The sequence below is a fragment of the Plectropomus leopardus genome, chromosome 20, assembly GCF_026936395.1.
Source record: "Plectropomus leopardus strain MGB_pleo_1.0 chromosome 20, ASM2693639v1, whole genome shotgun sequence".
NCBI classification, from domain to species: Eukaryota; Metazoa; Chordata; class Actinopteri; order Perciformes; family Serranidae; genus Plectropomus; species Plectropomus leopardus.
In genome coordinates this window covers 3792050-3818640 of record NC_142195.1, presented here as the reverse complement: position 1 = coordinate 3818640, position 26591 = coordinate 3792050, and the positions used below count along the sequence as shown (strand labels likewise).

General features: G+C 37.3%; 3 protein-coding genes across 4 annotated transcripts; all 3 read right to left on the bottom strand.

Moving 5' to 3' along the window:
- Positions 1 to 1616: 1616 nt before the first annotated feature.
- On the bottom strand, positions 1617 to 6621 carry f2rl1.2 (coagulation factor II (thrombin) receptor-like 1, tandem duplicate 2). Its single transcript, XM_042509365.2, has 2 exons — positions 6425 to 6621; positions 1617 to 3901 (listed from the first exon to the last, which is right to left on the bottom strand). The coding sequence occupies exons 1-2, from the start codon at positions 6489 to 6491 to the stop codon at positions 2811 to 2813; spliced, it is 1158 nt and encodes a 385-aa protein (XP_042365299.2). The 5' UTR covers positions 6492 to 6621; the 3' UTR covers positions 1617 to 2810.
- A 1748-nt stretch (positions 6622 to 8369) lies between these two features.
- Positions 8370 to 13027, bottom strand: f2rl1.1 (coagulation factor II (thrombin) receptor-like 1, tandem duplicate 1). Its single transcript, XM_042509307.2, has 2 exons — positions 12852 to 13027; positions 8370 to 9885 (listed from the first exon to the last, which is right to left on the bottom strand). Exons 1-2 carry the CDS (start codon positions 12919 to 12921, stop codon positions 8828 to 8830), a joined length of 1128 nt encoding a protein of 375 aa, XP_042365241.1. The 5' UTR covers positions 12922 to 13027; the 3' UTR covers positions 8370 to 8827.
- A 1982-nt stretch (positions 13028 to 15009) lies between these two features.
- LOC121960043 (proteinase-activated receptor 1-like) lies at positions 15010 to 19834 on the bottom strand. 2 transcript variants are annotated; one of them, XM_088071248.1, is made up of 3 exons: positions 19704 to 19834; positions 19576 to 19668; positions 15010 to 18272 (listed from the first exon to the last, which is right to left on the bottom strand). In XM_088071248.1, exons 2-3 carry the CDS (start codon positions 19652 to 19654, stop codon positions 17026 to 17028), a joined length of 1326 nt encoding a protein of 441 aa, XP_087927374.1. In that variant the 5' UTR covers positions 19655 to 19668; positions 19704 to 19834; the 3' UTR covers positions 15010 to 17025. The 2 variants fall into 2 exon arrangements, with proteins under 2 accessions (XP_087927374.1, XP_042365571.2); XM_042509637.2 differs by having other exon boundaries at positions 19576 to 19777.
- Between the last annotated feature and the right edge of the window lie 6757 nt (positions 19835 to 26591).

Here is a 26591-nt window from a genome sequence, read left to right as displayed (position 1 = left end):
TAAAATTATTTTCTAAATCTATTATTATCTTGAAATTTGTGGAACATTTCTTACCAAGTTACTCGTTGCCTTTTTCCTCGTGTTTCTGTAAAACCAATTCACAAAACATTCAAAGGTTAAAATACAAATACAAAAAAGTGATTTTGCTCCAGGTTTCAATGGGTTCATAAAAATTGAGCCAATGTGCTCAGGTTTCTTAAGCAACATATGATTTCCGAACTGCTACACATCACAACCACTGTCGGCCTGTATAAATATTATTCACAGTATTCTAACTTTTCCCATGATGTTTTATCAAACCATCACAAATACAATCCACTGCATTGTTAAACACATATGCTCAGTTTGATAATGGTGTTGGTGTTTGCTCTGGTCACATTGTGGAACTGTGTAAATGTAACACAGCCAGGGAGTGGCTCAGTCCCCAACATGTGAAAAGAAGGTATTCCACTCAGAGTGCTGACAAAGGGTAAGACGACACTCACACAACAATCATTTACCTCGTGAAATGGCCTGCAGCTCAGCCTCAACCAACCGGTCATCCAACAGGAAGCTGAATCAGTTTACAGCATGTGTGCACATACCTGGGGGAGGGGGAGGACTCATAGGGCTATTGCTCCAAACACAGCAGGGCAATTACTCCTTATCATGAGATAAAAGACTGGGAGCATACCATTTGGTTTACAATAGCCCTTTATCTACATTGTATTGTCTTTGTGTAATTCAAAAAAAAAATGTGTGACTGAAACAGAGCTTCAAGTTGATTACAAATCAAGAGACAGGAGAGAAAAGTCAGCTATTTTATATATATTTATATATATAAAAAGGAAAGTTATTGTGCATCCTTCTAAGTTCTTTTTTTATTTTATTTTTTTATTTTAACTGTTTTTCTTGTCTAGTTTTGTTTTCTGTGACAGTTGTCTGTCACTCATTATATATATATATATATATATATATATATATATATATATATATATATATATATATATATATATATATATATATAAAAAATATTAAACATTATTCAATGCATTTCTTTAGCACTGTTGCAAGCAATGGTTTGATTTAAAATGTTCCCTGCCTACATTGTATTTACTGTATGTCACTCACTGAAAATAATAAAAACATAACATCTAAAAAAAAAAAAAAAAAAAAAAAAGAAGTAAAGTTTTTGTGTGTTTAAATAAATAAAAATAAATGAGAAAGCAAGCTGTGTGGCTTGTATGATTTCCGTGTTTTGGGTGAAACGTGGCGCGACACTGAAACTATTGGGAGGATGACCTGTTTTTGTCATCCTCCCAACATGTCTCATCACGCTCTGGAACATTCTTTAACCCCCTCCACTCTGACTCTCTTTTCTCTGGCTGCTCCTTCAGATAAAAGTATGGTTAACAACTCTGTAAACATTAAAATACTTGTTTGAAAAATGCATTTGCTTACTTTCTGACACTAAAAGCAGACTCAACACATTCCAGAAATTCCTCAGATTTTCACATGAGAACATTCCACAACAATGAGTCCATATCCCTCTCTGTGAGATTAAAGTACAGCCAGTGACTCGCTTGGCACAGGACTTCAACTTGATTACGCAACATTAAGAGGAGTCTCACAGAAACTGGATCTATAGCTTTTTCATTTATTTAAGAAACTATGTAACAATGGCACATATTTCCTCATTACACACATGAAAACAAACACTTAAACACATGAAGTTAAAAATGGCAGGATAAACATGTTGGCTGCAGAAACAGGCCATAAAAATAAACAGGAATAAATATTAAGGAAGTCCTGTTGTTGTTTGAGTTAACGTTATGATTCTCTTTTGTGCTGTTACTCTGCACACATTATAATTTGGCTTTTTTTATTCCTCATGTTCAGTGCAGTGAACAGGTCAGTCAAAAGTCTTATGAAAATCCACATTTTGTCCAGCCAAGAGGACCAAATGTCAGTCTTTAATAGGCCTTCCATCATATATATACTTGAAAATATGGATTCATGTTTCACACAAAACAGTTCATAATGAAGTCATATACATCTTAAAATGTCCCCCAACTATCGTCACCATCACATCTTTGATTATCTGAAATTAGCCTAATCAGCAAAAGAAAAGTTACTATTGCATGTTTCCGCAAACTACGATTTTAAGGACCCCTCACTGTGTTTCAGGCAGTATGTTAGCCCCCAAACGTGGGTGTGTTTTAGGGACCAGATGCTGTGTTTCCAGCAGCTTACCACCAAAACATGGGTATTTTTTGGGGGCCCATCGCTTTTTTGTTTTCTGCAGATCAAATGTGGCGCTATATTTTTAGGAGCTTGTCTGTGAGTTTCCAGCAGCTTTTAACCCCTAAACATGGGTGTTTTTAAGTGACCAACTGCTGTTTTGTCCAGCGGGGACAGTGTCACTAAAAGAAGTTATTATTAACTAGGATATCGCTGTTTTACATGCTGGGATTTTGCACCCAAAACTGTGAATTTCAAACCAAAAAGTATCCTCTTCCTAACCACAACCAAGTGGTTATTGAAAAGTTTCACCAAAACCACTACATAATAATAACGTGCAAATGTAACATATCTGTGGTTTGTGGAAACATAGAATGCCAGAATTTTTCAATTTTTCTTGATGATTGGGTTGCTGAGGCTACCTGGTTATGACTGATGGGCCTTATGTCCATAATTACAGACCTATCCACTGTGTCAGTGCCACAAGGTCTGTGCAGTACCCTGTTCTCATCACACCAGTGTGCAAGCACGGGCACGATGCACGATATCCCATCAAAGTCTTTCTTTGCTCGCATTTATCCACCTTATCTCTAACAGCTGCTGCTCTGCGTGTTTCCGCTATCTGACACATATGACTTGCTCTTCCTGGAGTATTTCATGGAGCTGAATGAAACTCTCATCCTCTCCACAGTCCGGCTGCTCCTGCACAGCAGAGTGTTCTTCACGTGGTTCCTGAAGTCCTCCGACACAAAGTAGTAGATAAACGGGTCTAGGCAGCTGTTGAGGCTGGCCAGGCATAACGTGGAGATGTAGAAACCGTACCCATTGTTTATCACTCCATCTTTTAGCAAAGAGTAGTGCACCACCAGCATGATGTTACTGGGGATGAAACACACCAGGAATGTCACCAGAACAGTCACGATCAGCACAATGGCTCTCTGGCGGTTCTTTGCCGCAGTGCTATCATCCATGCTGTTCCCGAGAGCTCTGAGCAGAAGAATGTAGGCCACAACGATTATGATACAAGGAACAAGGAACACAACCAAACCCATGAAGATGAAGTAGTAGTAAGGCAGCTGCACGTCGGGGAAAGGATTCAGGGGATCACGTATGATGTTAACGTCATGGCAGGTGGTGATGTTGGGGTCTTTTAGTCTGGCGGTGTGGTTGTATAGGTACAAAGGTGTGCTGGTGAGCCAGATGAAAGCCCAAATGGCAACGCAGACGCCAACAGCCACTTTGTTGTTCTTCCTCTGCTGGGACAGAGGGTGAGCCACCACCCAGTACCTCTGCACGCTGAGGCAGGCGATGAAGAGCACCGAGCAGTACATGTTCCCGTAGAAGAAGCTCACTAGTACTTTGCACAGCGGCTCTCCGTAGATCCAGTCGTTGCCGTTGAAGTGGTACGCTATCTTTAAGGGGATCCAGATGACGAAGAGCAGGTCCGCCAGAGCCAGGTTAGCCATGTAGATGGAGGACGGGTGCTTCTTCTTGGTCCGGAAGAGGAACACCCAGATGGCCATGCCATTGGCAGGAAGTCCCACTGCAAACACGATGATGTAGACAATCGGGAGGAAGACCGTGGTCAGATTGCTCTTCAATGTGTCAGAAGTTGCCCGGTCCACAACAACTTGATTTGAGTTTGTAGGGTCCTTAATCCCGATAAAACCTCGTCCTTTACCTACAATAATATGACAAAATTGAATTAAGGCTGACATGATCATTTACAAATGAATTATTCCACCAGACAAAAATACAAATTGGGAACTATTTTGGTACCTAGACATCTATCAAACAAAAATGTTAGAAATTTCCTGGGTCCTGCTTTCTAACATCATCAGTTTTCTTGTGTTACGTTATGAAATGTCCAAAACATTGCAGGAAATTATGAAAAAAGGTGACAAGGAAAATACCTAGAAATACTTTAACAAGAGGGGGGGATTATTATTAAATTATCCACAAAAAATCAAGAAGACTATATTTATGATATAATAATTTTATATTTAAAACATAATAAAATAATATGAAACAAACACACATCTTTAATTTTCAGCACTTTTTTGCATATTTTTTGAAAGAAATCAAAACAATTTGCTCAAGTTTCAAAGGGTTGAAAGTGAGAGTTCGTCATTTTTCTCAGCTTTATTTCATTATAAAATCTGCCATCTAACAAACTGGTTTAGGTTTAGGACAGTGCAAGTAATTTGAAAATGACTGTTGGCCAGTGGCGCTGTTAGGCTGTCTGAGGTCAGTACTTTTATTATTAGCCTCAGATCTAAATATAAAAGTTGAATATATTTTTAAGAACATGCACAATATATCCTCTTTTCCACTTCACAAAAAAACTACACCTGGCTTTTGTAGGTTATAAGAAAAGTTAAAATCAGCATTAACATGTGGGTCAAATGACTTTGCAGTATTCACAAGTATATTTAACCTATGGCTCTGATCAGCAGTGATGAAAATACAATTCCCGGTGAAAGCACTGATTAAGGCCCCTTTACCGGCGAGATGCAATGAGGCACCACCACAAAATATCGCCCATCTCCGCCCAAACAGCAGCAAAACATAGTTCAAAATAGTCTTCATTTAGCTGGAAAGAGAGACTGAATAAGAGATAGAAAAAAGAAGCAACCATTGAAACATTTTCACTAGCCTCCATGCTGCTTTCTATTGTATACTAACCTGTTTTCTGGCCTGTAACGTCAAACATGACACACCAGTTAAAATAACAAACACAAAGACATATTTGTCTGCTGTAGAGACGTGTGCATGGCTCTAGTCTTCCAGCAATGAAAATGCTATGCCTTTATTTAACCAGTTTTTCCACCTGTAAAAAATTTGTGCACACGTGCTAATTTTGGCAAAATAGGGTATAATTTTTTTTTAAAAAAGAGGGAAAAAAAGGCCTGAAACAATCTGTCATTTTGTTCATACTTACACTTGAATAAATGTATTTAGTTACATTACACCACTGTTGACACTGGCTATTTTTCCAAAGATAATATATATTTAATATTTTTAATTATATTATTTGTAAAGTATTCTGCACTCAATACGGATTACCAACAACTACTAATATTTTTCTCATCACAATTCATAGTGAACCCTTCAAAACCTGGATCAACATCTTTTACAAGCATTTAAATATTGGAAACCTTTTTTTTTTCAAAAACTAGGGAAAAAAGAGCAAATTGGCATTAAATGTCCTAATATATATATATATATATATATATATATATATGTGTATATTAAAACATGATGGGAAAATGACATAGCTAAAAAGAATATAAAAAAACTTGTTATTGATATTTATTGATATTTATTATTTTATATTTCATTTTAGCACTTTTTCAGGTCATTTTCTGTTTTTCTTTTGTTACTTTCCTTTCCTTTTTGATTTTCATAAGTTGAGATAATTCACTAATTATTTTTACATTTTTTTTCTTAAGCTGCTAATTCCCTTCTTTCCATGTCAAAAAAATAAGCCAATTGTCTCAGGTTTTAAAAGGTTGATCTGGAAAGTAAAAAATAAAAAAATAAAAAGTTCTTAAGGGCAAATAAGGTGCCAGAGTGCATTTTTAAAAAAGCATCTAGTTATTATATATTATATTATTATATTATATATATCTATTTTGTGCGTGTTAAAAAAAAAGCCAAAAAAAAAAACCTAAGAAGTATCCCTCTGGGCCCCCCTACTGGGGCCCAGGCTAAGCCCTAGAAACGCCACTGCCATTTGCCCTGGAGTTTTTCCATAATTTTCATTTTATGCTAAAAGACTGTATTAATTAATGACAGAGTAATGTGTAAATATACTGTGCCCCTCACACAAATGACAATAAAACTAAAAACTATATCACTGAAACTATATCACAAAGGCAAGTAACATTTTTCCCCTTGTGTTACGACGTTAGAAACACGATATTTGTATTAATAATTAATCTTGATATAAAGTATTTCCTCACGTCCTCATTTCCCAACTCTCCCGTGTATCTGGCAGCTGACCACCACCTTATGTCAAAAACTATCTCGTTAAAAATCCTCTGTAATGATGAAGACAATGTTTCCATAAATTTATCTTAATATATTCAAACATTAATTGGGTAGATCTGTGTTAAATCTCTCTTAGTATCAGACTCAAGTGTCTCATCTGGGTCGATATTGGAGCTCGCGAGCTCCTCGAACAATAAACTTCCGGTCTTACCTGAGGCATCTGTGGCAGAAAAGCAGAAGGAAATCAACAGCAGCGTCAAAAACCGAGTTACATCCATGTCTGAGCAGTTCACAAGCGCTCAGATCCAGTATGTGTGACAGTCTGCCTCCAACTACTTCTTATATGTCGAATTACACCAACAAGTACACTCTTCAAGGGCACACCCCGAGACTACCTGTTTGTACGCTGCCTGCGTCATCAGAGCCCCGCCCACCCTCTTTGCTCTATGGAAGTTTTCCAGCACAAAAAAATAAAATAAATAAAAAATAGTAATAATTACGGAAGCCCTAAGCGGACGTGTTTTTTTTTTTTTACAAGCCGTTTTCTCGATATAATGAGATATTATCTCGTTATAACGAGATATTATCTCGTTATTTCGAGAAAACAGAGTTTGTTTTCCCGAGATATTATCTCGTTATCTCGAGAAAACGAACTTTGTTTTCACAGTTCGTCTGCACATACCAAAAAGCACCGGAGCAACAGTATTTTTTCAGTATTTTTTTCTGTATTTTTTAATAATACAAATATTATTAAAAAATACAGAAAAAATGTAGAGAAAACTACACTTTTTATAATTATATGTTTAAAAATATGTTACAGAAAAAAAAGATATATATTTGCACTCTCTTTTTTCTTGTTTTTGTTTTTTAATTTCCTTTTCGGTTTGCTTGTTTTCAGATTATTTTTTTGATAACATTTTACTTATTTCTTGCCCATTTTTGGGCCATTTTTGTTAAGCTGCTCATTGGCTTCTTCCCATTCACTCACGTTTCAAAAGGATAATGAAACATGGGGGGGAAAGGCAATGACCAACTTGACAAGAAATGTCACAGAAATGCCAGGAAAATAGTAAAAGGTGACAAGAAAATGAGCTGAAATTTAGTTTAGGGGAGGATTTCTCAAAAAATATTCAAAATGTAGAAAAAATGTCCACAAAACTATATTCAGAATTATAAAAGTGTACAATGGATGGATTCAAATGTAACATATTTGTCAGATAAACACTCATTTTGGGAACTCTGTTCCAGCACAGTTTTACCAGATAAGTTTCCAGATTAGTAATGCTGTTTACGCTGAAGTCCTACCCTGTCTGTGCTATTCAAATTAAAAATAGAATCAGATAATGTGTGCTTCTTTCTGGGTGGCAGGAGTGAAAATGAGTCATCCTCAGCATTGTTGTGTCATGATTTCTGAATGATAAAGGCAGTATAATTACAGGATGATTTTTTTGTTTTACCTGGGCAATTATTATGTTTTCTGGTTGCAGATTTGTTTTTAATTTAATCTGTTTCAATATTAATTTTACATATTTTTTTCTTTGTGACTTTTGATAGTCATTGCTGATAGTTGTTTAGTTTTGTTGAATTTGTTGCTATCATATGTGTATTTCCCTTTGGCCCACTGAATGTGAATCCAGGGCATTGCTTAACATTTGTGCCAAATCCTTATGGTGTTCTTGAGATATCGTGTTCACTATATTACAATGACCTTGACCTTTGAACTATGACCACCAAAATGTCATCAGTTCATTGTTGAGTCCAAGTGGACATTAGTGCCAAATTTGAAGAAATTCTCTCAAGGTGCTCTTGAGGTATTGCGTTCACAACAATGGGACGGATGAACAGATAAAACATAATGCGTGCGGCCTCAGCTATCACCGCTGCAGAGGCATAAAACAGAACAGCCTACTGCAGTAAAAAAAGACCATCATCACAAAAATTTAGCTTGTAGATGTATAACATATCCTGAGAGCCCACAACCAGGTTCAAAACATTTCATAAATAATATTACTTCCCATAACAGGAAAGAGAATATATCTGAGACTTTTAGAAATTAAATATAAGACTTTTTTAATACCTTTTAAGACCTTCTTTAGGGAAACGAAGTACAATGCTTTTTGAAACTTTTCAAGACATGAAGACCGTGTGACAGGCTGTAAGTTGTACCTTTACTTTTATTGGCAAACTTTAAAATATACTTATGCAAATAAAAATGATTAGTACAAAAACACACTCGATATACACATACATTATGCCAAGCTTGTGTCGTACATCATGCTAAACCAGGGTCTAAATCTCTTCATGGCACATCAGAACACTGACGAGAGAAAATCATAGCGTGGACTTTAAAAAAAAAATCAGATACATGAAAAAAACAGACCAAAGTTCAATCATTTATGTCTCAAGGAAATCCAATAAAACTGCAGAAGACTGCATCAAGCAAAGTGCATTAAATATCAGCTGTATTACCAAAAATATTTACAAAAAAAAAAACAACAACAGTAACTTAGATAGCTCAAAGCTTCAGTGAGGTACAAATTTCCTCCAGAGACAGAAAAAGTCGCTGTAAAGAAATCTCCGATTTGAGAATTAGCTTAAAAAAACGAACGCAGCACTAGCACTCGGTGCTCTGAGTGTTCCCTGAATTGGACGTATACGTGCTGCTCTTCTTGGAGTACTTGAGGGCGCTGAAGGAGACCTTCTTCCTCTCCACTGAGCGCTCGCTCCTGCAGAGAAACGTGTTCTTGACGTGCTCTCTGAAGTCCTCGGAGATGAAGTAGTAAATGAAAGGGTCGATGCAGCTGTTGAGACTGGCTAAGCACAGGGTGGTGATGTAGAATCCGTACAGCGTGTTGCTGGATCCACCTAACAGGAGGATGTAGTGCACCAGCAGCATGATGTTACTGGGAGTGAAGCACACTAAAAACATCACCAGCACAGTGATGATTAAGACGATGGCCTTTCGTCGCCTCTTGGCGATGGTGGGGTCCGCCATGCTGTTCCGGAGAGCCTTGAGCATGAGGACGTAGGATATGATGCACACAATGGTGGGAGCCACAAATCCAAATGTCCCCATCGTCAGGAAGTAGCCCGCTGCTATTTTCTTCTGGCTGGGCTTGGTGACATCATGGCAGGTGAGGATGTTGAGTTCTCTAACACGGACCTCCTGGTCGTACAGGTAGAGCGGGATGGTGAGAAGCCAAACCACCACCCAGATTGTTACGGAGAGGGCGACAGCCACTTTGTTGCTCCTGTGCTGCTGAGAGAACGGCTGGATCACGGCCCAGTAACGCTGGACGCTTATACAGGCAATGAAAGCGATGGAGCAGTACATGTTGCTGTAGAAAAACGCCACCAGCACTTTGCACAACCCCTGTCCGTAGATCCAGTCGTTGCCGTTTAAGTGGTATGCTATCTTTAAGGGGACCCAAATGACGAAGAGCAGGTCAGCCAGAGCCAGGTTGGCCATGTAGATAGAAGATGGGTGCTTTTTCTTGGTCCGGAACAAGAATACCCAGATGGCCAAGGCATTGGAGGGAAGTCCCACAACAAATACGATGATGTAGATGATTGGGAGGAAGATGCTTGTGAGGCGACTGCTCAGGAAGTGTTTGGCCTGGGAGCTGACCAACACGCCATCGCTGGTCTCTGTAGAGGGGAAGCCTCTATTATCTGTTTCATATGAAAAGCAGAAGTGCAACAAGTTTGAAATAAATACAGGAACATTTTACAAATTTAGATAGAGAGACAGAGACAGCTTTATTTATCCCAAATGGGCAATTCTGTTTACAGTCGACCAGTCGCATAAAACAGTAAAGACAGTATAAAACACACACAGTCAACAGCAGCATTCAAACATAGCCATGTCGGCGCGACAGACTGACAGATGGAGAACCTGAGCATAGCAGCAACAACACATACTGTAGATCACTGCGTGGGCAAAAGACTCAGCCATAAAGCTACCCAACACATACCGTGACAAGAATAAAATAAATAAATACATAAACCATGCTGCTCCCAAGATTTACTGCACTGACCCTTATGACCATAAGTTACTGCTGTCAGCAGCATTTAAAAGTCTGATGGCGGAAGGAATAAAATAATTCGAATATCTGTTAGTTTTCCTTAGAGGGGCAAGATCCAGAGGGGATCAAAGAGAATTCACAAGAGAGATCATGGTCAGACTGACTAAATTTGCCCTCAAGTGAAGCTCAGATATACTCAATCAGTGGTGAATTAAGTTTTCAGACCTTTAAAGGGGTAGTTTGGATTTTTTTTAAAGTGGGGTTATATAAAGTACTTATCCAAAGTTAATGTATTACTGCAGAGGTCAGTCAGCATACCCCAAGTTTGGAGAGGCAGGCTGGAGTCTGACATGGAAACTAAGCAATGTACTGCTGTTGATGGGTGGGGGTCAGCAAAAAAAAAAAAAAAAAAAAAAATATATATATATATATATATATATATATATATATATATAATATATCTATCTATCTTTCTATCTATATACTTATAACAAAACTTAAGTAAAATAAAGTGTTTTCGCCACCAAAAAGCTCTCGTCAAAGCTGCCAGACTGCATTAAGAACAACAGTAATTTTAGCTAAATATATAAGCTGCATAAGCTGCTTCAAACAATTTGTTAGTTTTTGTGTTGTTGTGTGATTTTGGCGAAATATGAACTAAACCTTTTAAACAGCAAAGTCAAACAAGAACACAATCACATGAACTGTTCAAAGCCAGCAGTAGACGAGCAGCTCCTGTGTTCAACAAGCTCAAATCACTGTTTTTCTCAATGAAGTCTCGCTTTGAAGAGAGTGAGATAGTGAAAATACTATTAATATAGTGCTCACTAAAACTGACATTGAGATTTCTAGGTGGGATTTTTTTTATGTGGCTAAAATACATTTTATTGCTGGACTGCATTCACAGCAGTACACTGCATTCATGTTGCACTCAGGCCTCTTTCTCCAAACTGGGGGCGTGCCAACTGACATTTACTGTTAATAATATACTGTCTATGGACAACTTTCAACCCTACAATAAGAAAAAAAAAGGAAAAATAAGGGACTATCCCTTTAACACTTTGAAACTGGATATATATTTATATATATTTATAATGATCAAAATTGCACGTTTGAAATTATGTTACAAATTGTTATGATTTTAAAGTAGTTTTCCAGGTCATTACCTTGTTGTTGTTGTTTTTTTTAAACTGACTTTTTTTTGTTTTTAAGGTAATTTTCTTGTACTTCTTACTAATTTCTTTCTTTAGTTGCTCGCTGCTGTCTTCTCATGTTTTGAAAGAAATTGAGCTAATTTGCAAAAGTTTCAAAGGGTTAACCAAAGCATTGTTGAAATGTAACGTTTCAATGTATCCGCCACATAATGTGCAAATGTTTGTGGTTTTGCAGAAACTTGTGCAACATTTATTCTGTTGATTGTTTTGTTCATTTTTACTAAGATTTTTGGACTGTCTTGCACCATAGGAATAAAACATATGAATATTTTACTGACTGATTTCACCAACTTACTGAGTTTATTTAGATTAAGAAGGTGTAGAATTTTCTCCATACATAAAGGAACATTTAATCCTCCAGTTTCATACATTACATTCAAAATCAACACATCTGGAATAGGGGTCGACCACTATTGTTTTTTGGGGGCTGATAACAATACAGATTATTAGTAGTTAAACAATAACTGATATTTGGAACCAATATGCATTTACAATAAAAATGAAAAGAATTTGGAATATAACAAACTCCAACACAAAACTTTATTTAAATGCCTTTAGCAAACATTTAATCAAAACTGAACCTTTCAACATCATACACAGCATGTTCCCAGCATTTATTTTGTAATAAAGTCAAGTGAAAATGTAAATAAAAAAAGAAATAAAAATAGCTCCCTGAGGTTTTAGTAAGAGTTCCTTCCATGCTGACACTTTATTTGCACTTTTTAATTATTTAGTTTTATCAGCAATCATTAAAATAAAATGCCAACACAGATAATCTTCAAAATGCCAGATATCATCCCAAATAATCAGCCAGGCTGATAATCAGTTGTTCCCTCACCTAGATGTAAATTATTTCACTTACAGGAAGGGGATAAAAAAAAAAAAAGAATAAAAACAGTCATGTGTAAAGTAACTAAAGTTATCAGATCAATGTAGTGGAGCTAAAAAATACTATTTACGGAGTAAAAAATAAATTTCCCTCTGAAATGTAGGCTAGTAGAGGTATAAAACAGCATAAAATGTCAGTACAAGTACCTTGAATTTGTACTAAATTAGGGTGCAGTAGTAGAGTCAGTGTTTTCTGCTTTGTGATACTTCATTGTACCACTGGACTCTTTCAGCTGTGAGCACTTTGACCTTCTCTCTACTTCCATTTCGTCTTGTGAACATGACTCATCTGCATTATAACTATCCGCTTTACATAAAAACTTTGTTATAGTGTGATCAAACTACCTCTGACAAACTAATCCAACCTATAGGAACCCAAAAACCAAACACGCAGGGCATACATTCGACATATGCTCTACAATAAAGCGCTCTGTGGATCCTTATCATATGTTATCTGAATGTTCAGACAATTACAACCAACAGATATGAAAAAAAAGAACTGAAACGTTACCTGTGGACAGGCAGCTGTGCACGCAACATAAAAACAGGAACAGGTGAAGCCATGGCGTCCTCACGGCCATGACCGCAGAGAGTAATATGCAGTATGTGCCGGGTGTGTCTGCTCCGCTCTATGTCGGTGTTTAAACTGGCATGTCTTCTTCACCCAGACGTTTTACACACCTGCGTGATGTCACCGTGTCCGAGTCACATGGCCGCGCCTACGCAGGGCAGGTTCACGTGCTGTTGGGAGGTATTAAAGATGCCTTTTTGTCACAAAGGCAATTCTAGGTTGAGGTTTTGGGGGTTAAATTAGCCCTAAGGGACTATTTGGTGCATTTTACGCGCTTTCCCTTTTTTCATTTTTTGGGTATAATTTTGGATACGTTCATGCATATGGCATACATTTTTGGCAGGATTATGTATTTTTGTTTAATCTTAGAATTTCCAGCTCAGCTCCAACAGTAAATCTAAAATACACAGCGGACACTAAATTGTTACATCTAGTGCAAAAGATGCTCCACTTAAACCCATTCAAAGTGCAAATTTTGATCCCATAGCCACCGAAGCATTAAAATATCCTTTTTTTTTTTTTTTTTTTTTAATTTCTGGTTGTCATCCTGGGCTTTTGCTTAGCAATTTGTCATTTTTACGATTTTCAGTGTATTTGGCATATGGAGAAAATACATGCTATTTCCACTAGGTGCACTGTCACCATCAGTGTTGCTGCTTATCACTGACATATCCCAGGCTGTGGTGAAAAGAAAGAAACACAGTGGCATCATGAAAAAAAGTACTGATGTTAGTTTAAAAAAAAACTGATTTTGAGGCTCGCATTTTGTGTGCAGAGGGGTATGAATGTGAGTATTTGACACCACACAAAAAATAATAATGTATAAAAATCAGTGTTGCTGCTGGTCATTGACATACCCTTGGCTGTAATACAAAAAAAATCTACTTAGTTTGCTGCATATTGAAAATAACTCATTTTTTGTGGGGGTTTTTTTAAATCTAAAAACATAGTGGCATCATGAATAAACCTGGCATTTAAACGGTTACAATTCTGAAAATTAATGAATATTTGATAATTATGATTAGTACTGATATTGGTTAAAAAAAGAACCCAATTAAAGTAGAAATTCATATTAATGTATAATATTTTTTCCAAGCTTGATTATGAAAAGCACATTTTGTGTGCAGAGTGATATGAGTGTGTGTAAGGGGTTGATATTTTTCTGACAAAATTGAAAAAACATTTCCCACATGCAAATGAAGCGAATGTTTTTGTTGGACGGGCTGCAGCAGGAACAAGTTGCAGCAGGTTTCAAATGAGACAAGTGCCCTCTGCAATGATCGACTTGAGGTATTAGTACTTTACCTGTTTTCATTTCATGCTACATCACACTACATTTCAAAGGCTAATATTGTACTTTTTACTCTGCAACAATAATTTGACACATTTTATTACTTTACAGAGATTATTTATTCAAAATATATATCAGTTAATGATTTATGATATATTATTACGGATTGAATTACTCAGGCTAATACACAGTAGTTTAAATTAGCCCATTTAAGTGATTAACAAATATAATGCATCAATAATAATAATCTAGCAATATATACTGTATATATGCTGCTCTGAAATTGGCCATTCTACATTTTTCTTTCTGTATTTGCTTTTTCTTTTGTACTTTTACATCAGTACAGTATGAATTTGGAACTTTTACTTGCAACAAAGTATTTTTACACAGTACTGCTGCTGTTACTAAAAAGATACATCTTCCACACTGACTTCAGAATACATGTCATTTATAAAAAACAAGCATAATAGGACCAACAGGAGCATTTCCTTAAATATAATTAAGATCACGGCTGGGCCCACTTCTGTTTTCTCCTTCATTACCTGTGACCTTATGAAGAATGCAGAACAGAAGCTACTTCATGCCTTTATATGTGAAAATATGCACAAGGGTGAGTGTGTGCAGCCTGTGTGATGCAGCGTGCTATTATTAAGTGCAGTGTTAGAGTTTGGTTACTGTGTGGTTGCCCAAATAGACGCGTCTTTGTTCACTGTTTCCTAATGATGAAAAACGTGCGTTGTGTCATCCATCATGCAGACTGTCCCAGTGTGACCCTCTGTTTTATGTTCTTGATCAGAATTTGAAAAATTGTGATTGGCAATTTTTTATTTTTTAATTTTGTGATTTGACAGTATCATAAGAATATTGAAAGAAAAATAAGACTGCTTCAAAGAAGTGAAATAAACTACAGAATAGCCAGCTGTGTTGGCTGGGATTGATATTCAAGTGCTATTTATTCAGTCAGTAGTTCCTTTGCACTATGACAAGATTTCTGATTATGTGAATAGTACACAGTGAGAAAGTGGTAGTTGAGGTCAGATTCTATCCTTCAGGTTACCTTTAATTAACAGAACAGTGGCGCTATCTGCTGGAGGAGAAAAGAACCTGAACAATGGTGCAACAGCCTCATATATGATACACTTTAAGTACTTCACAATTCCGACCAACAGAGAGCAGCATGAAACAAATATGCATTGGTTATCTTTAAAACACTATTACAATATTATATTCAGAGACCAAAAGTGGTAACAAAAAAGGTAGTAAAAATATATTTCTGAGTACAAAGTAAAACACGAATGACAGCTTTGCAAAGGTGAAACATAAGTGCTTTGAAATACGCTTTTTAGCAAAAAATACATATTGAAAAATACACAAAAAGACAAAATAGAAAGCAATTTGCTTCCATTAAATGTAATACCAACATGTTATCTTGCAGTTTATACGCTCTTACATATATACAGTGCAAAAATAAAAGCATTTCATAGTATCAAATGTTCAGCGACATTGTTCTAGAAAACACATTCTTATCTAATCTCACTTTCTTCCTTCCTTCTGTCCGTTTTTTACTTTATTTATAAGTCCAAAGGCATGTGCGTCTGCCATGGCACATTGTTATGAAACCAAGAGTTTTAGGTATTTCTTTTGGCATGATAGGTTGAATTATCCTCCCCTTATTTTAATCAGGAAATAATATACAGATAGATAAACTCTGCAGATTAACTCTGTGCTCTTTAGCTGCTTTTACTCGGCCTTCATAATAAAATATTTCTTAAAATCACAGGTAGGAGTCAGTTAAGTCACTTTGAACGGTTAACTTTTAAATGTCAATTAACTGCCGAGAAGATTTCTAACCATTTACACGTCAGTCTACAGGTTCATTTTTACTCCTTGGTTAACTGCAGTAAATCTGAACCGGGCTAAGTAGGAGCTAAAGTTAGTTAACTAGTGTTGCAAATTCTGCAATTTACAGCTAATAATGCCATTCTCACCCAACAACGTTGCTTTGGAAATATTGTGCCCATCCTCCAGTTATCCCCAAGCTCACCACATTGAGCAAGCAGTTCAGTTTTGAGCTGCAAAGCCCATTTGTTTACTGTGCTCTCACTGTTACCATGGTCGCCGCTGTTAGCACTGTCAGCATGTCTTGTGATGCTAACATAGTCAACAATGCTATAGGGATTTTGTGGTCAAAATGAAGGTGTATACTGATTGGGTCAAACTGGAATGGGCATTATTTCCTGTAGCAATGTGCTCCGGCACCTCGGCAGCTTTACCAGCTGATTGCCTAATGAGCTTCACCTCAAAGATTGGGCGATGGGTATTACACTTAGTTGCTATCACAGTGTTGAGGTATACCAGGATATACCAGAGTATATGAGTGAGGGTATACCAGAATAGACTACGGTAGTAGTAGTTTATTTTTGGGCCATTTATGGTATAAGACTTATATATATATATATGACATATATTTATATACCGTATAATTTTCAAGATTGGTATGAGGATATGGAAAATTAGATACTGCCCAAGCCTAATGGGCATGTTTTCACATGTTAATGTGTCAACAAAGCAAACAGAACATAAAAGTTAAGACATTTATGTCACAAACATTCAAATATCACCACCTTTAAATGGATAGCGCTTTGGAATGTGGTGCTAAAGCTCACTGAGGCAATGGAGCACCGCAAACAAAATGCCACTTGTAATAGACTTCCTTTGTTTCTTAAAAAATAACCACTTAGTTACTAGTTAATGGGTGTCGGCCTATCAAAAGCTAAATTAACCAAAATGGACAAGCCTTAATGTCTGCTTCATGTGAGTCTATCAGACCAGAAGCTTCTTGTACTGGCTGTTGAGGTTTGCTTGAAAAGAGTCTGTTTTGGTGACTGAAGAGTTTATTGTGGAGTTCTCTGTACGGCCAGATTTCAGAATTGTTCTGCTGCTGGATCGGCATGAATTAGAGGACGAATGGCTGCTGCTGCTCCCCCTTACAATCTTCTTACACCTAAGCGCACTGGACAGCTGTCTCTGGCACTGTGATGATCCAAAGTAGTACACCAGAGGGTCCAGGAGGCAGTTAAGACTTCCCAAACACATAAAGACCAGATAGACTGCGTAGGAGCCGTCGGGGGTGTCCTGGCTCATCTCGACGCCCTTGTTGAACTGCAGGTAGTGTGCCAGGAGCAGACAGTTTGTGGGTGTAAAACACAGCAAGAACATCACCAGCACAGTCAGAGCCATCACCACAGCTCTTGTTCTTCTGCGTGAGCGACCTGGAACCCCGCGTGGGACCCTGCTCAGCGACCAGATCACCCGAGTGTAGGACACCACAATGACGATCAGAGGCAGGAAGAAGAGGGCGCAGCACAGGGTGATGAAGTAGATCTTGTAGTGCCCAATTAGATCGTGCGTGCGCTGGATGTCATGGCAGGTGGTGATGCCCAGTTCTTCCAGGTGAAATGTTTGGTCAGAGAGGACAAGGGGCACTGAACCAGCGCAGGAGAGAACCCACATTGCTATGCAGGCAATGGTTGCATTCCTCGGCCTTCTCCAAGCCAGAGAGTCGATGGGATAGACGACAGCTAGAAGCCGGTCCACGCTGATGCACGCTATGAGAAGAACAGAGCAGTACATGTTCCAGTAAAAAGCTGCAGTGACCACGCGGCACATGACAGGGCCGAACATCCAGTTGTTGCCAGCAAAGTGGTAGGAGATCTTGAAGGGGAGCAGCGTGGCAAAGAGGAGGTCAGCGCAGGCCAGGTTCAGCATGTAGATGGCGGCCGGCTTCTTTGGACGGATCCTCCGAGCAAAGGCCAGCACGGCACAGATGTTGATGGGAACGCTAATGAGGCAGACCAGCGTGTAGAAGGAAGGGATGAGGACAGTGGACACGGGGCCCGTTAGAAACAGCAGCGCCTCCTCAGAGATGTGCGTCCTGATGACTGTTGTTTCATTCCGCACCCGACCAGTTTTGTTCAGTGTGTAATCATAATCAGGGTCATCAGGGTCTGGTATCGGTTCAACCGTGACTGAGCGGTCTGAAGCGGCAAAGGTCCTCCCTATTGCACTGTCTGGAGAGAGAAAAGAAATGTGTCAGGGTGAAAGAATGTTTAATCGGGGTATTCCAAGATAGATTTATTATCTATGTAGAGATTTTTATTATAGAGCAGAAAAAAACCTGTTGATAAATCGACAGAAAATAAAATGATTGTTTTTGATAATCGATTAATCTTATAAGATTTTTGTTTTTTTTAAACAAACATGCCAATAACTTAGCGTTGCCAGATTCTCAAATATGAATATTTGCTTAAAAAAAACAAAAACATTTTATTAAATTTAATTTCTTATCTCAGTATAAGACAAAAAAAAATAATTTGCACGTGTCAACTTGAGCCATATAAAACTATGCTGGGTTGGAAAATAAATACATAAATTAACAATAAAAAAATTAAAATAATCATAATAATAATATATCAGAATAGTAGCAGCCTAATTAATAATAAAAATGGTTTGAACACACATTGAAAACATTACATCCTTAAATTAATGAGTGGACTTACATGTAAACAAAAAACGATGGACTAGTTTAATAATAATAATCAAATCAAGTTTTTCAGTCATTTTGTCAGCAAAAATCGTGGGGGAAAAGTACAGTATTCACCTATCATAGCTTCTTAAAAAAAATATATGTTATTCGAGGCTTTGTGTTTTTGCTAACTGAATACATTTTTAATGTGAAGTTTTGGTTGGACAAAACAAGACGTTTGATGATGTCACCTTGGGCTATGGGAGGTAATGATAGGCATTTTTTTTACACAACATTAATCAAACAATGAACTTTTTTTAGATCTCTCTTTTATTAATCTGTTTTCAGTCTATAATTCTTTATAATAGAGCTACAATTAACGGTTTTTAAAAAAGATTTACTGTAAAAGGTGACGTCATCTACTGCGTTTTTTGTTTGAACAAAATGTCAAATAAACTAAAGATGTTCAATTTACTACTATTATTATTATTACAACAACAGCAACACACACACACACACACACACACACACACACACACACAAAATCATCATATTTGAGAGGTTTGGACCTGACTGTTTACTTGACAATGTTGCGCTTTATGTTAACTTTATATTTTACTTTACATTATAATCTATTTTACAAATACTTTAAACGATTTTATATCTATCATCAAATTGATTTGCTTAATAATTTTCTATTTTCAGGGTTATCATACTGTAGCCAATAGGCTACAGCATTAGAATTGTTCTATAATATTTTACTGTACAAAGTTACACATCTTTCTTAAGAAACTTGTAAAAATCTTGTTTAAAACGTTGTTTTACACAGAAACTTGAAATCTTCTTACCGTTGCTCCTCCTTGCAGCCGAGGCAGCACGCGCACACACCAAAACCAACAGCAAAATTTTGACACACACCGAAAACATGTTGCCGCCGAAAAATGAAGTCTTCAAACTAGGAGAGAGAGTTATAAAATATCTTTGGATAATCCGCGTTGAGGCTCTCCGTGCGTCTCGTGCCTCCTCCGCTTGTTTCTGTTGCTGGTCACCGTCCGGTGAGTGTATCATAGAGTTGAGTTTCCGCCCACAGTCCGGAGGGTCCGGAACGCCCCCGTCCACTAATCCACTGCAGCCTGCACGCGGAGACATTCCTGCGCTCTGATGTCACTTTTCCCGTCACACAGCAGCAAAATTCAAGCAAAACTTTAATGTTTTGAGCTCTAAATGCACCATAACAGGAACAGGTAATTGGGAAAACAAAGTTCTGTTTTATTATTGTGATTCTGCTGAAAACCGGTGAGACTGCAAACAAGAAAATTACAATTGATAATGCTGAGAGCAAATATGAACCAGACCATCTCACTACAGCGGCAATATCCCATTTTAATGTATTTATTTTTCAACGTTTTATAGATATTATTATAGTATCATGAACTCTGCCGGCCATGATAAACACGAAGTGAATATCTGATTTTGTGGCAGTCTTACTTTCATGTATGCACTGAAGATGTGAAAATTCTAAACACTTGCAGTATGCTTTACACTACAATATGAAAGTATTTGTTTTAACTTTAAAAAGTCAGTATCTGGGCTGCCTTAAATTTATCTAAAACAAGTTGAATCATCACAAGTTTTTTTTTTTTTTACAGTGTAGGATCAAGGATCAACATGACACTGATGGACTTTGATCAACATTAACGAATGATCCAGGATCAACATGGCAGTAATGGTCCTGGATCAACAACAGTAAACCAGCAAATCTACAGCTCAGTGGATATATATATATATATATATATATATATATATATATATACACACACAAACACACACATACATATATATATACAGTTTTTAGGTCATTTTCTTGTTTGTTGTTGTTTTTTCAGCTTTTTGACTAATTTCTCACTCATTTTTGGACTGTGTCTCCTTAAATTTCTTGTTATCTTTTCCCCATGTTTTTGACAGAAATCAAACTGATTTGCTGTAGTTTCAACAGGTTAAAACTAATTAATAAAGGCAGCGTTTGCTCAGCACTGTTTGATGATATGCACGATACAGCAGTTTCCTCCCTGCAGTTATAAAGAAACAGTTATGATTGTGGTGCGAATTCAAGTGGAGAGCGATTGTTTTGTGGTTTCTAATTGTCTCTTTGGATTTGGGGATAAAAACACACTTTTAGGGGAAGAACAGCCAAACAAACACAGCATTAGTGTGTGACGTGAGTCCCTGGAGATGCTAAAGTGCTTCCTGTGTTTGTAGCAGTTGCACCAGAACAGATAAACAATGAATTGCAGAAAAACAGTTAGATTACATATTTTAGAACAGGTTTTGGATGATGAACACGATTCGTTTGACCTTATGTGAAGAGTTTAGAGCCCAAATTTTTCATTTTAACTAAACCAAATATGTTTTGGGAAGTGCATCATGATGTTCTCAGGATATAGCAGCTGTCCTGACTGTCTCCTTTTTTGTCCATGTGGTTAAATTCTTTGTTTACTTGGTTCTGTAAACTACATGCTCAGACTTCCAGGAGGTCATGTGATATTTATTAACTTGTTTTTTGCTTCTGGGGAGACAGTTCCCACTGCTTATGGTGGGGATCAAGGTTAAATATTGCCATGTTAGCGTTCACTTGTGGCGTCTACAACTGTAGCTATCAAGCACTGACAAGAGGACAGGAGATAAGACCTGAAAACAAAAAAAAAGTGTCACTGTTGGAAAGAGAGAAGAAAAGTGTTGGGTACTTTCTCTGTGTGAGATGAAAAGAGGGGCCAGGATGGGGTGGGAGTTGTCTGACTCATTCATCCTCAGCTTTATATCCAGTGGGACTCAGTATCTGAGCTCACAGACAGACAGACTAAACCCATTTCCTCCTAAAAATATTTGTCACAATGACCTGTTTCTTATTTTTAAAAACAGTTCTTTTACATATCCAATGATGACACTGAAGTTCATCTGAATTATCAGATCCTATAATACTTACACGGGTCTTTAGAGATATACTGTGCAGGATTACATACATTTTTCATACATTATAATTATTTTTTTTAGCATTTACTGTTAGCTCATTTATGTGTTTGTTTTTTGTATTTTTACTTTTCTTTTGCCTTTTTCTTGTAACTTTTTACTGTCTTGTTAAGTTGCTCATTGCATTCTTCCCTTGTTTTTGAAAGAAATCAAGTAAATTCGCTCAGGTTACAAAGAGTTTATATATCATTGTAGCCACTTTAAATTCTTTCATGAGAGAAAGAGCAGCTGGACGCGATGTCTACTTCAGAGGTTATGTTGTTCCTGCTGCGTGCTCGGTTGGCCGTGAACTAACAAGAACTCATTCCTTCTCCTGGGAGGAGGCAGGATACAGACTGTGGGAGATTAGGGCCAGAGTGAAGTCAGTGGCACAGCTCCAGGCCAGTGTTTCAATTCCTGTTGTTTTTCTGTATCCACTCTCGCACATTTCATTGTACTCTGGGCATCGTCCAGCCAGAATGAGCTGTGAGCTCAACAATGGGTTGTCCAACTGCCGAGGAAAGAAAAAGACAAAAACATGGAGGGGAACAATGACATGTCCAAAGGGCTGTTCCCAGTCAAAGTCTGAAAAAGTGTCTCAGCAGGTCAACAGAGATCCCTAAATCCACAAATATCTGGCTGCCATTCATTCCTTAAAAGGAGGTTAGACTCCAGGTTTACCACGGTGTGTGTGAAGATATACAGAAAGAGACAGAGAGATGCAGCGTCCCACACACAGAAGCTCAGATTTTATCATCTGGTGTATGATTCAGAACTCTGCCGGCCATGATAAGCATGAAGTGAATATCTGATTTTGTGGCAGTCTTACTTCCATGTATGCACGGAAGATGTGGAAAAAAAATTCTAAACACTTGCAGTATGCTTTACACTACAGTATGAAAGTATTTGTTTTAACTTTAAAAAGTCAGTATCTGGGCTGCCTTAAATTTATCTAAAACAAGCTGAATCATCACAAGTTTTTTTTTATTTTTTACAGTGTAGGATCCAAGATCAACATGGCACTGATGGACTTTGATCAACATTAACGAATGAGCCAGGATCAACATGGCAGTAATGGTCCTGGATCAACAACAGTAAACCAGCAAATCTACAGCTCAGTGGAAAATGTGACAAGAAAATTACCTAAGAATTAGTTTTTCAAAAAGGGGGAGGAAAGGCAAAATTATTTAAGAAAAAAAGTTCAGAAAACCATGTGATTATAGTCATGTTAAAATAATATATATATACACACACACACACACAGTTTTTAGGTCATGTTCTTGTTTGTTTTGTTTGTTGTTGTTTTTTCAGCTTTTTGACTAATTTCTCACTCATTTTTGGACTGTGTCTCCTTAAATTTCTTGTTATCTTTTCCCCATGTTTTTGAAAGAAATCAAACTGATTTGCTCTAGATTCAATGGGTTAAAACTAATTAATGACGGCAGAGTTTACTCAGCACTGTTTGATGATATGTACGTGATACAGCAGTTTCCTCCCTGCAATAATAAAGAAACAGTTATGTTTGTGGTGCGAATTCAAAATACCTCACCTCTAATATGAAAATATTATATGTGTGAAAATATGAAAACCACAGTCAGCAGTAAGTATAGGATGCATCAGTGTGCATGTGTGTGTGTGTGTGCGTGTGCGTGTGTGTGTGTGTGTGTGTGTGTGTGTGTGTGTGTAAGAAAATTCTTCTGAAAGAGGAAGTGTGGGTTTTTCTTCCATCAGACAGATGAAAGTGTCTGATGTTAAATAATCTATTAAAGAAAGCAGCATTTTTAAAGCCACTTCTTTAACAGCATGTCTCAGCATGCATAGATCAAAATTTAAGGGACCTTCAGAATTTAAATTCTGGGTTCTTTAGAGAGGTTAAAGGGAAACTTTAGGATTTTTTAACCTGAACTCTATATTCCCATATTTTATGTTGAAGGAGCTGTTACACAGTTATGGTTTTTGCATGAAACGTTAAACTTTTGCTGTAGTTTGGCCTTTCCTTCAAACGACAACAGTGTTTCGGGAGCCTTAAAATGCAAACTGGGTTCCAGAGTGTAATCTTTTGAAAACGTAGACCTTTCTGTCGCTGTGTTAACTGGTGATTTGCAGATCCTGTGATAACAATGACATCATAGCTGCACTTAGCACATGCGCATTACATTTCAGTCAAACATCCATGTGCAACATTAACAACAATTGTGGAATATGAAGTGTGTTTAAGCCTCTGATTTTACTGAGATTAAAACTCCACCAGCAAAGTGTAGATTTATTGCACCACTATTGTGATCTTGTGCGTACATTCACCATCGTCTTCTTGTTTATATGAACTACTTGAACTACTTCATGTGCAGGCGTGTGGTGTTCTTCTAAAAAGTTACACAGTCGACTACTGACCTGGCATGCATACTACAGTATGTACTACAGAGTTTTCAGTTGTTTTTGTAGATCTGTGTATACTTTTTCACAACGTCATATGAACGCAGATTTTTTTAAAAACACAAAGGAAAGACTTTTCCCTTTTTCTAGTCTAATAAATGTGGGCTGAGGGACAACAATTTCTGAAAATGGTGCAGTGTAAGTGAGACAGTACTGTGAGGGACTGCAAAACATGCTGAGGCGTAATCCCTACGGGCAATTGTGCACTGTCAGCTTAGGTCCACACAAAAAGTTTGTTTTTGCCTCTGACAGGCTCAGATTGTTATTCTAATAGTCTGATATCACTGGACCTTACAGAGAAGTTAAATGTTTTTCTTTATCTTTCGCTGATCCAGCTGGTTTGTGGTAATATTTGGAGGCCAAAAGCAGACTCAAAAGACGTGATAAAAGTTCAGTGAGTTTAATTCTACATCTGGCAGCTGGCATAAGACAAAATGGTTAATGGAGACTGTGGGCAGGCAGAGTAGTTTCTGCTTTCTGCATCCTCTCTGAACTGCTTGTAGATGAGCGCAGACATGAGGAGTAGACACTGGCAAAATCTGATCTCAAGGACAAAGCCATCTTAGAAAATATACGTGATAACACTTAACAAATATTCCAACTATAAATAGTTTAGAGTGGCCGATGGTAACCACCACTGGAATAATTTTGCCGAAAGTGAAGGTGAAGCATCTTATACTGAGGCTGATGAGGAGGAGATGAGCTGCAGGTGTTTGATTCCAGTGGCCACGCTGTCCAGGTTACAGGTTTTTGCTGCTGCTTGCTGCAGCGGGTTCGCTCAATACAGCACCAATATCAAAAATGATGTTTCAATTAGTCACTTAGATTAGATTAGAAAGTCTTTATTGTCCTCGAGGGGCAACTTGTTTTGCAACAGTAGCCAACACAACCAATTCACACCATAATAAATACATACAACAAATAAATAAAGGCATAAATACATCTAACATAACATGTGCAGTAGATGTCATCATAGTTGATTATAATGAATATAAAACACTGAAGGTTCATCAATGATTATACGGGATATCAGGGCCTAAAGCTTATTTAAAAACCCAATAGCTGATGGCACGAATGTTCTGAGATATTTGTTTAAGAAAATGTAAGTATAAAGTTATATCTCCTCCCTCATGGCAGAAATCCAAACTCTGCTTGGAGAGGGTGATGTGGGTCTAACCAAAAACGTGGTCCAGGTTGGAAAATACTGAAGTTTACCTTTAAAACAGCAGTGCAGAAGTTGAAGTGGAAGTATGTTCAATCCGGTGACTAGATGAGACATTCCGCAGTGTACCACAGTCTAAAAATATACCATTACATGTAAAAGTCCTGCATTCAAAATATACAGAAAGTATTATTAGCAGTAGTGCAGTGCTTCGGAGAGTGGAGCAGGATGTGTCTTTTTTTCCCACAGTTGTGCTGTTGAAAGACTGAATGATGTTCACCATATTTGGTGAAAGGAGCATGGAGCTTATCGATCACTTCATTATTTGACACATGACACACACACACCAAGCTGGTGGCATGGAGATACGAGAGCCACAACTTTTCACTGTGCACCACAGCAGTATCTCATCCGTGAGAAAAACACAAACTGTATTTTTCCATGCAAGTGCAATCTTGTATCAGTTCAAATGAATTTTTGGAAACAAAGTTGTTGGCAGAGGTGAAAGCTTTTGATGTAAATGTCTGAATGGATGGAGGAGAGTTTTGGAGCTCCATGTGAGAGACACATTGATGGGACATACTGATAGTGCAACATGAAAAAAGTTTATATTGAAAGTTTTGTCACTCTTACTGTTTCTGTTTTACCTCTATTTGGATGATAATCACACTCGATGATTATTAAGGTTTTCAGGAACTTGATAACAAAGAACTACAGTTGCCATGATGCTTTGGGGACTATAAACAGGAAGTATAGTGCCACATTCCGATGTCAAGACAAGACAAGCAACACTGCCTGAGGAGATTAGGCGTGCAGAATCCGTCATCTTTTAGGTCACTTCTTAAAACTACCTTTTACAGACTTGCTTTTATTTGATGTCACCTTTATTTACTTTTCATTTCATTTAATTTTATTTTATTCTATTTTGAAATCTCTTTCTCTATTCATTTAACTGCTCTTACTCTATTTACAGTATTTGTACCCCATCATTCTTATGGCCTGCTTTTACCATCTTGTCATCTACTTGTTCATCTATCTCTTATTCATCTGTTTTTATCATCCTATCTTTATTTTAACCCCACTGATGTGATGTCGTGTCAACTTGTCATCTTGTTAGATTACCTCTTTTATTTATTTCTATTGTCTTTTATTGCATTTATTTTTATATTTTCTAAAAACTTCTAAAAATGTGCTTTATTCTTGTTGACCTTTGTATATGTATTTTGTTCTGGCCTTTTTGACTGAACAAAATACATACACCTT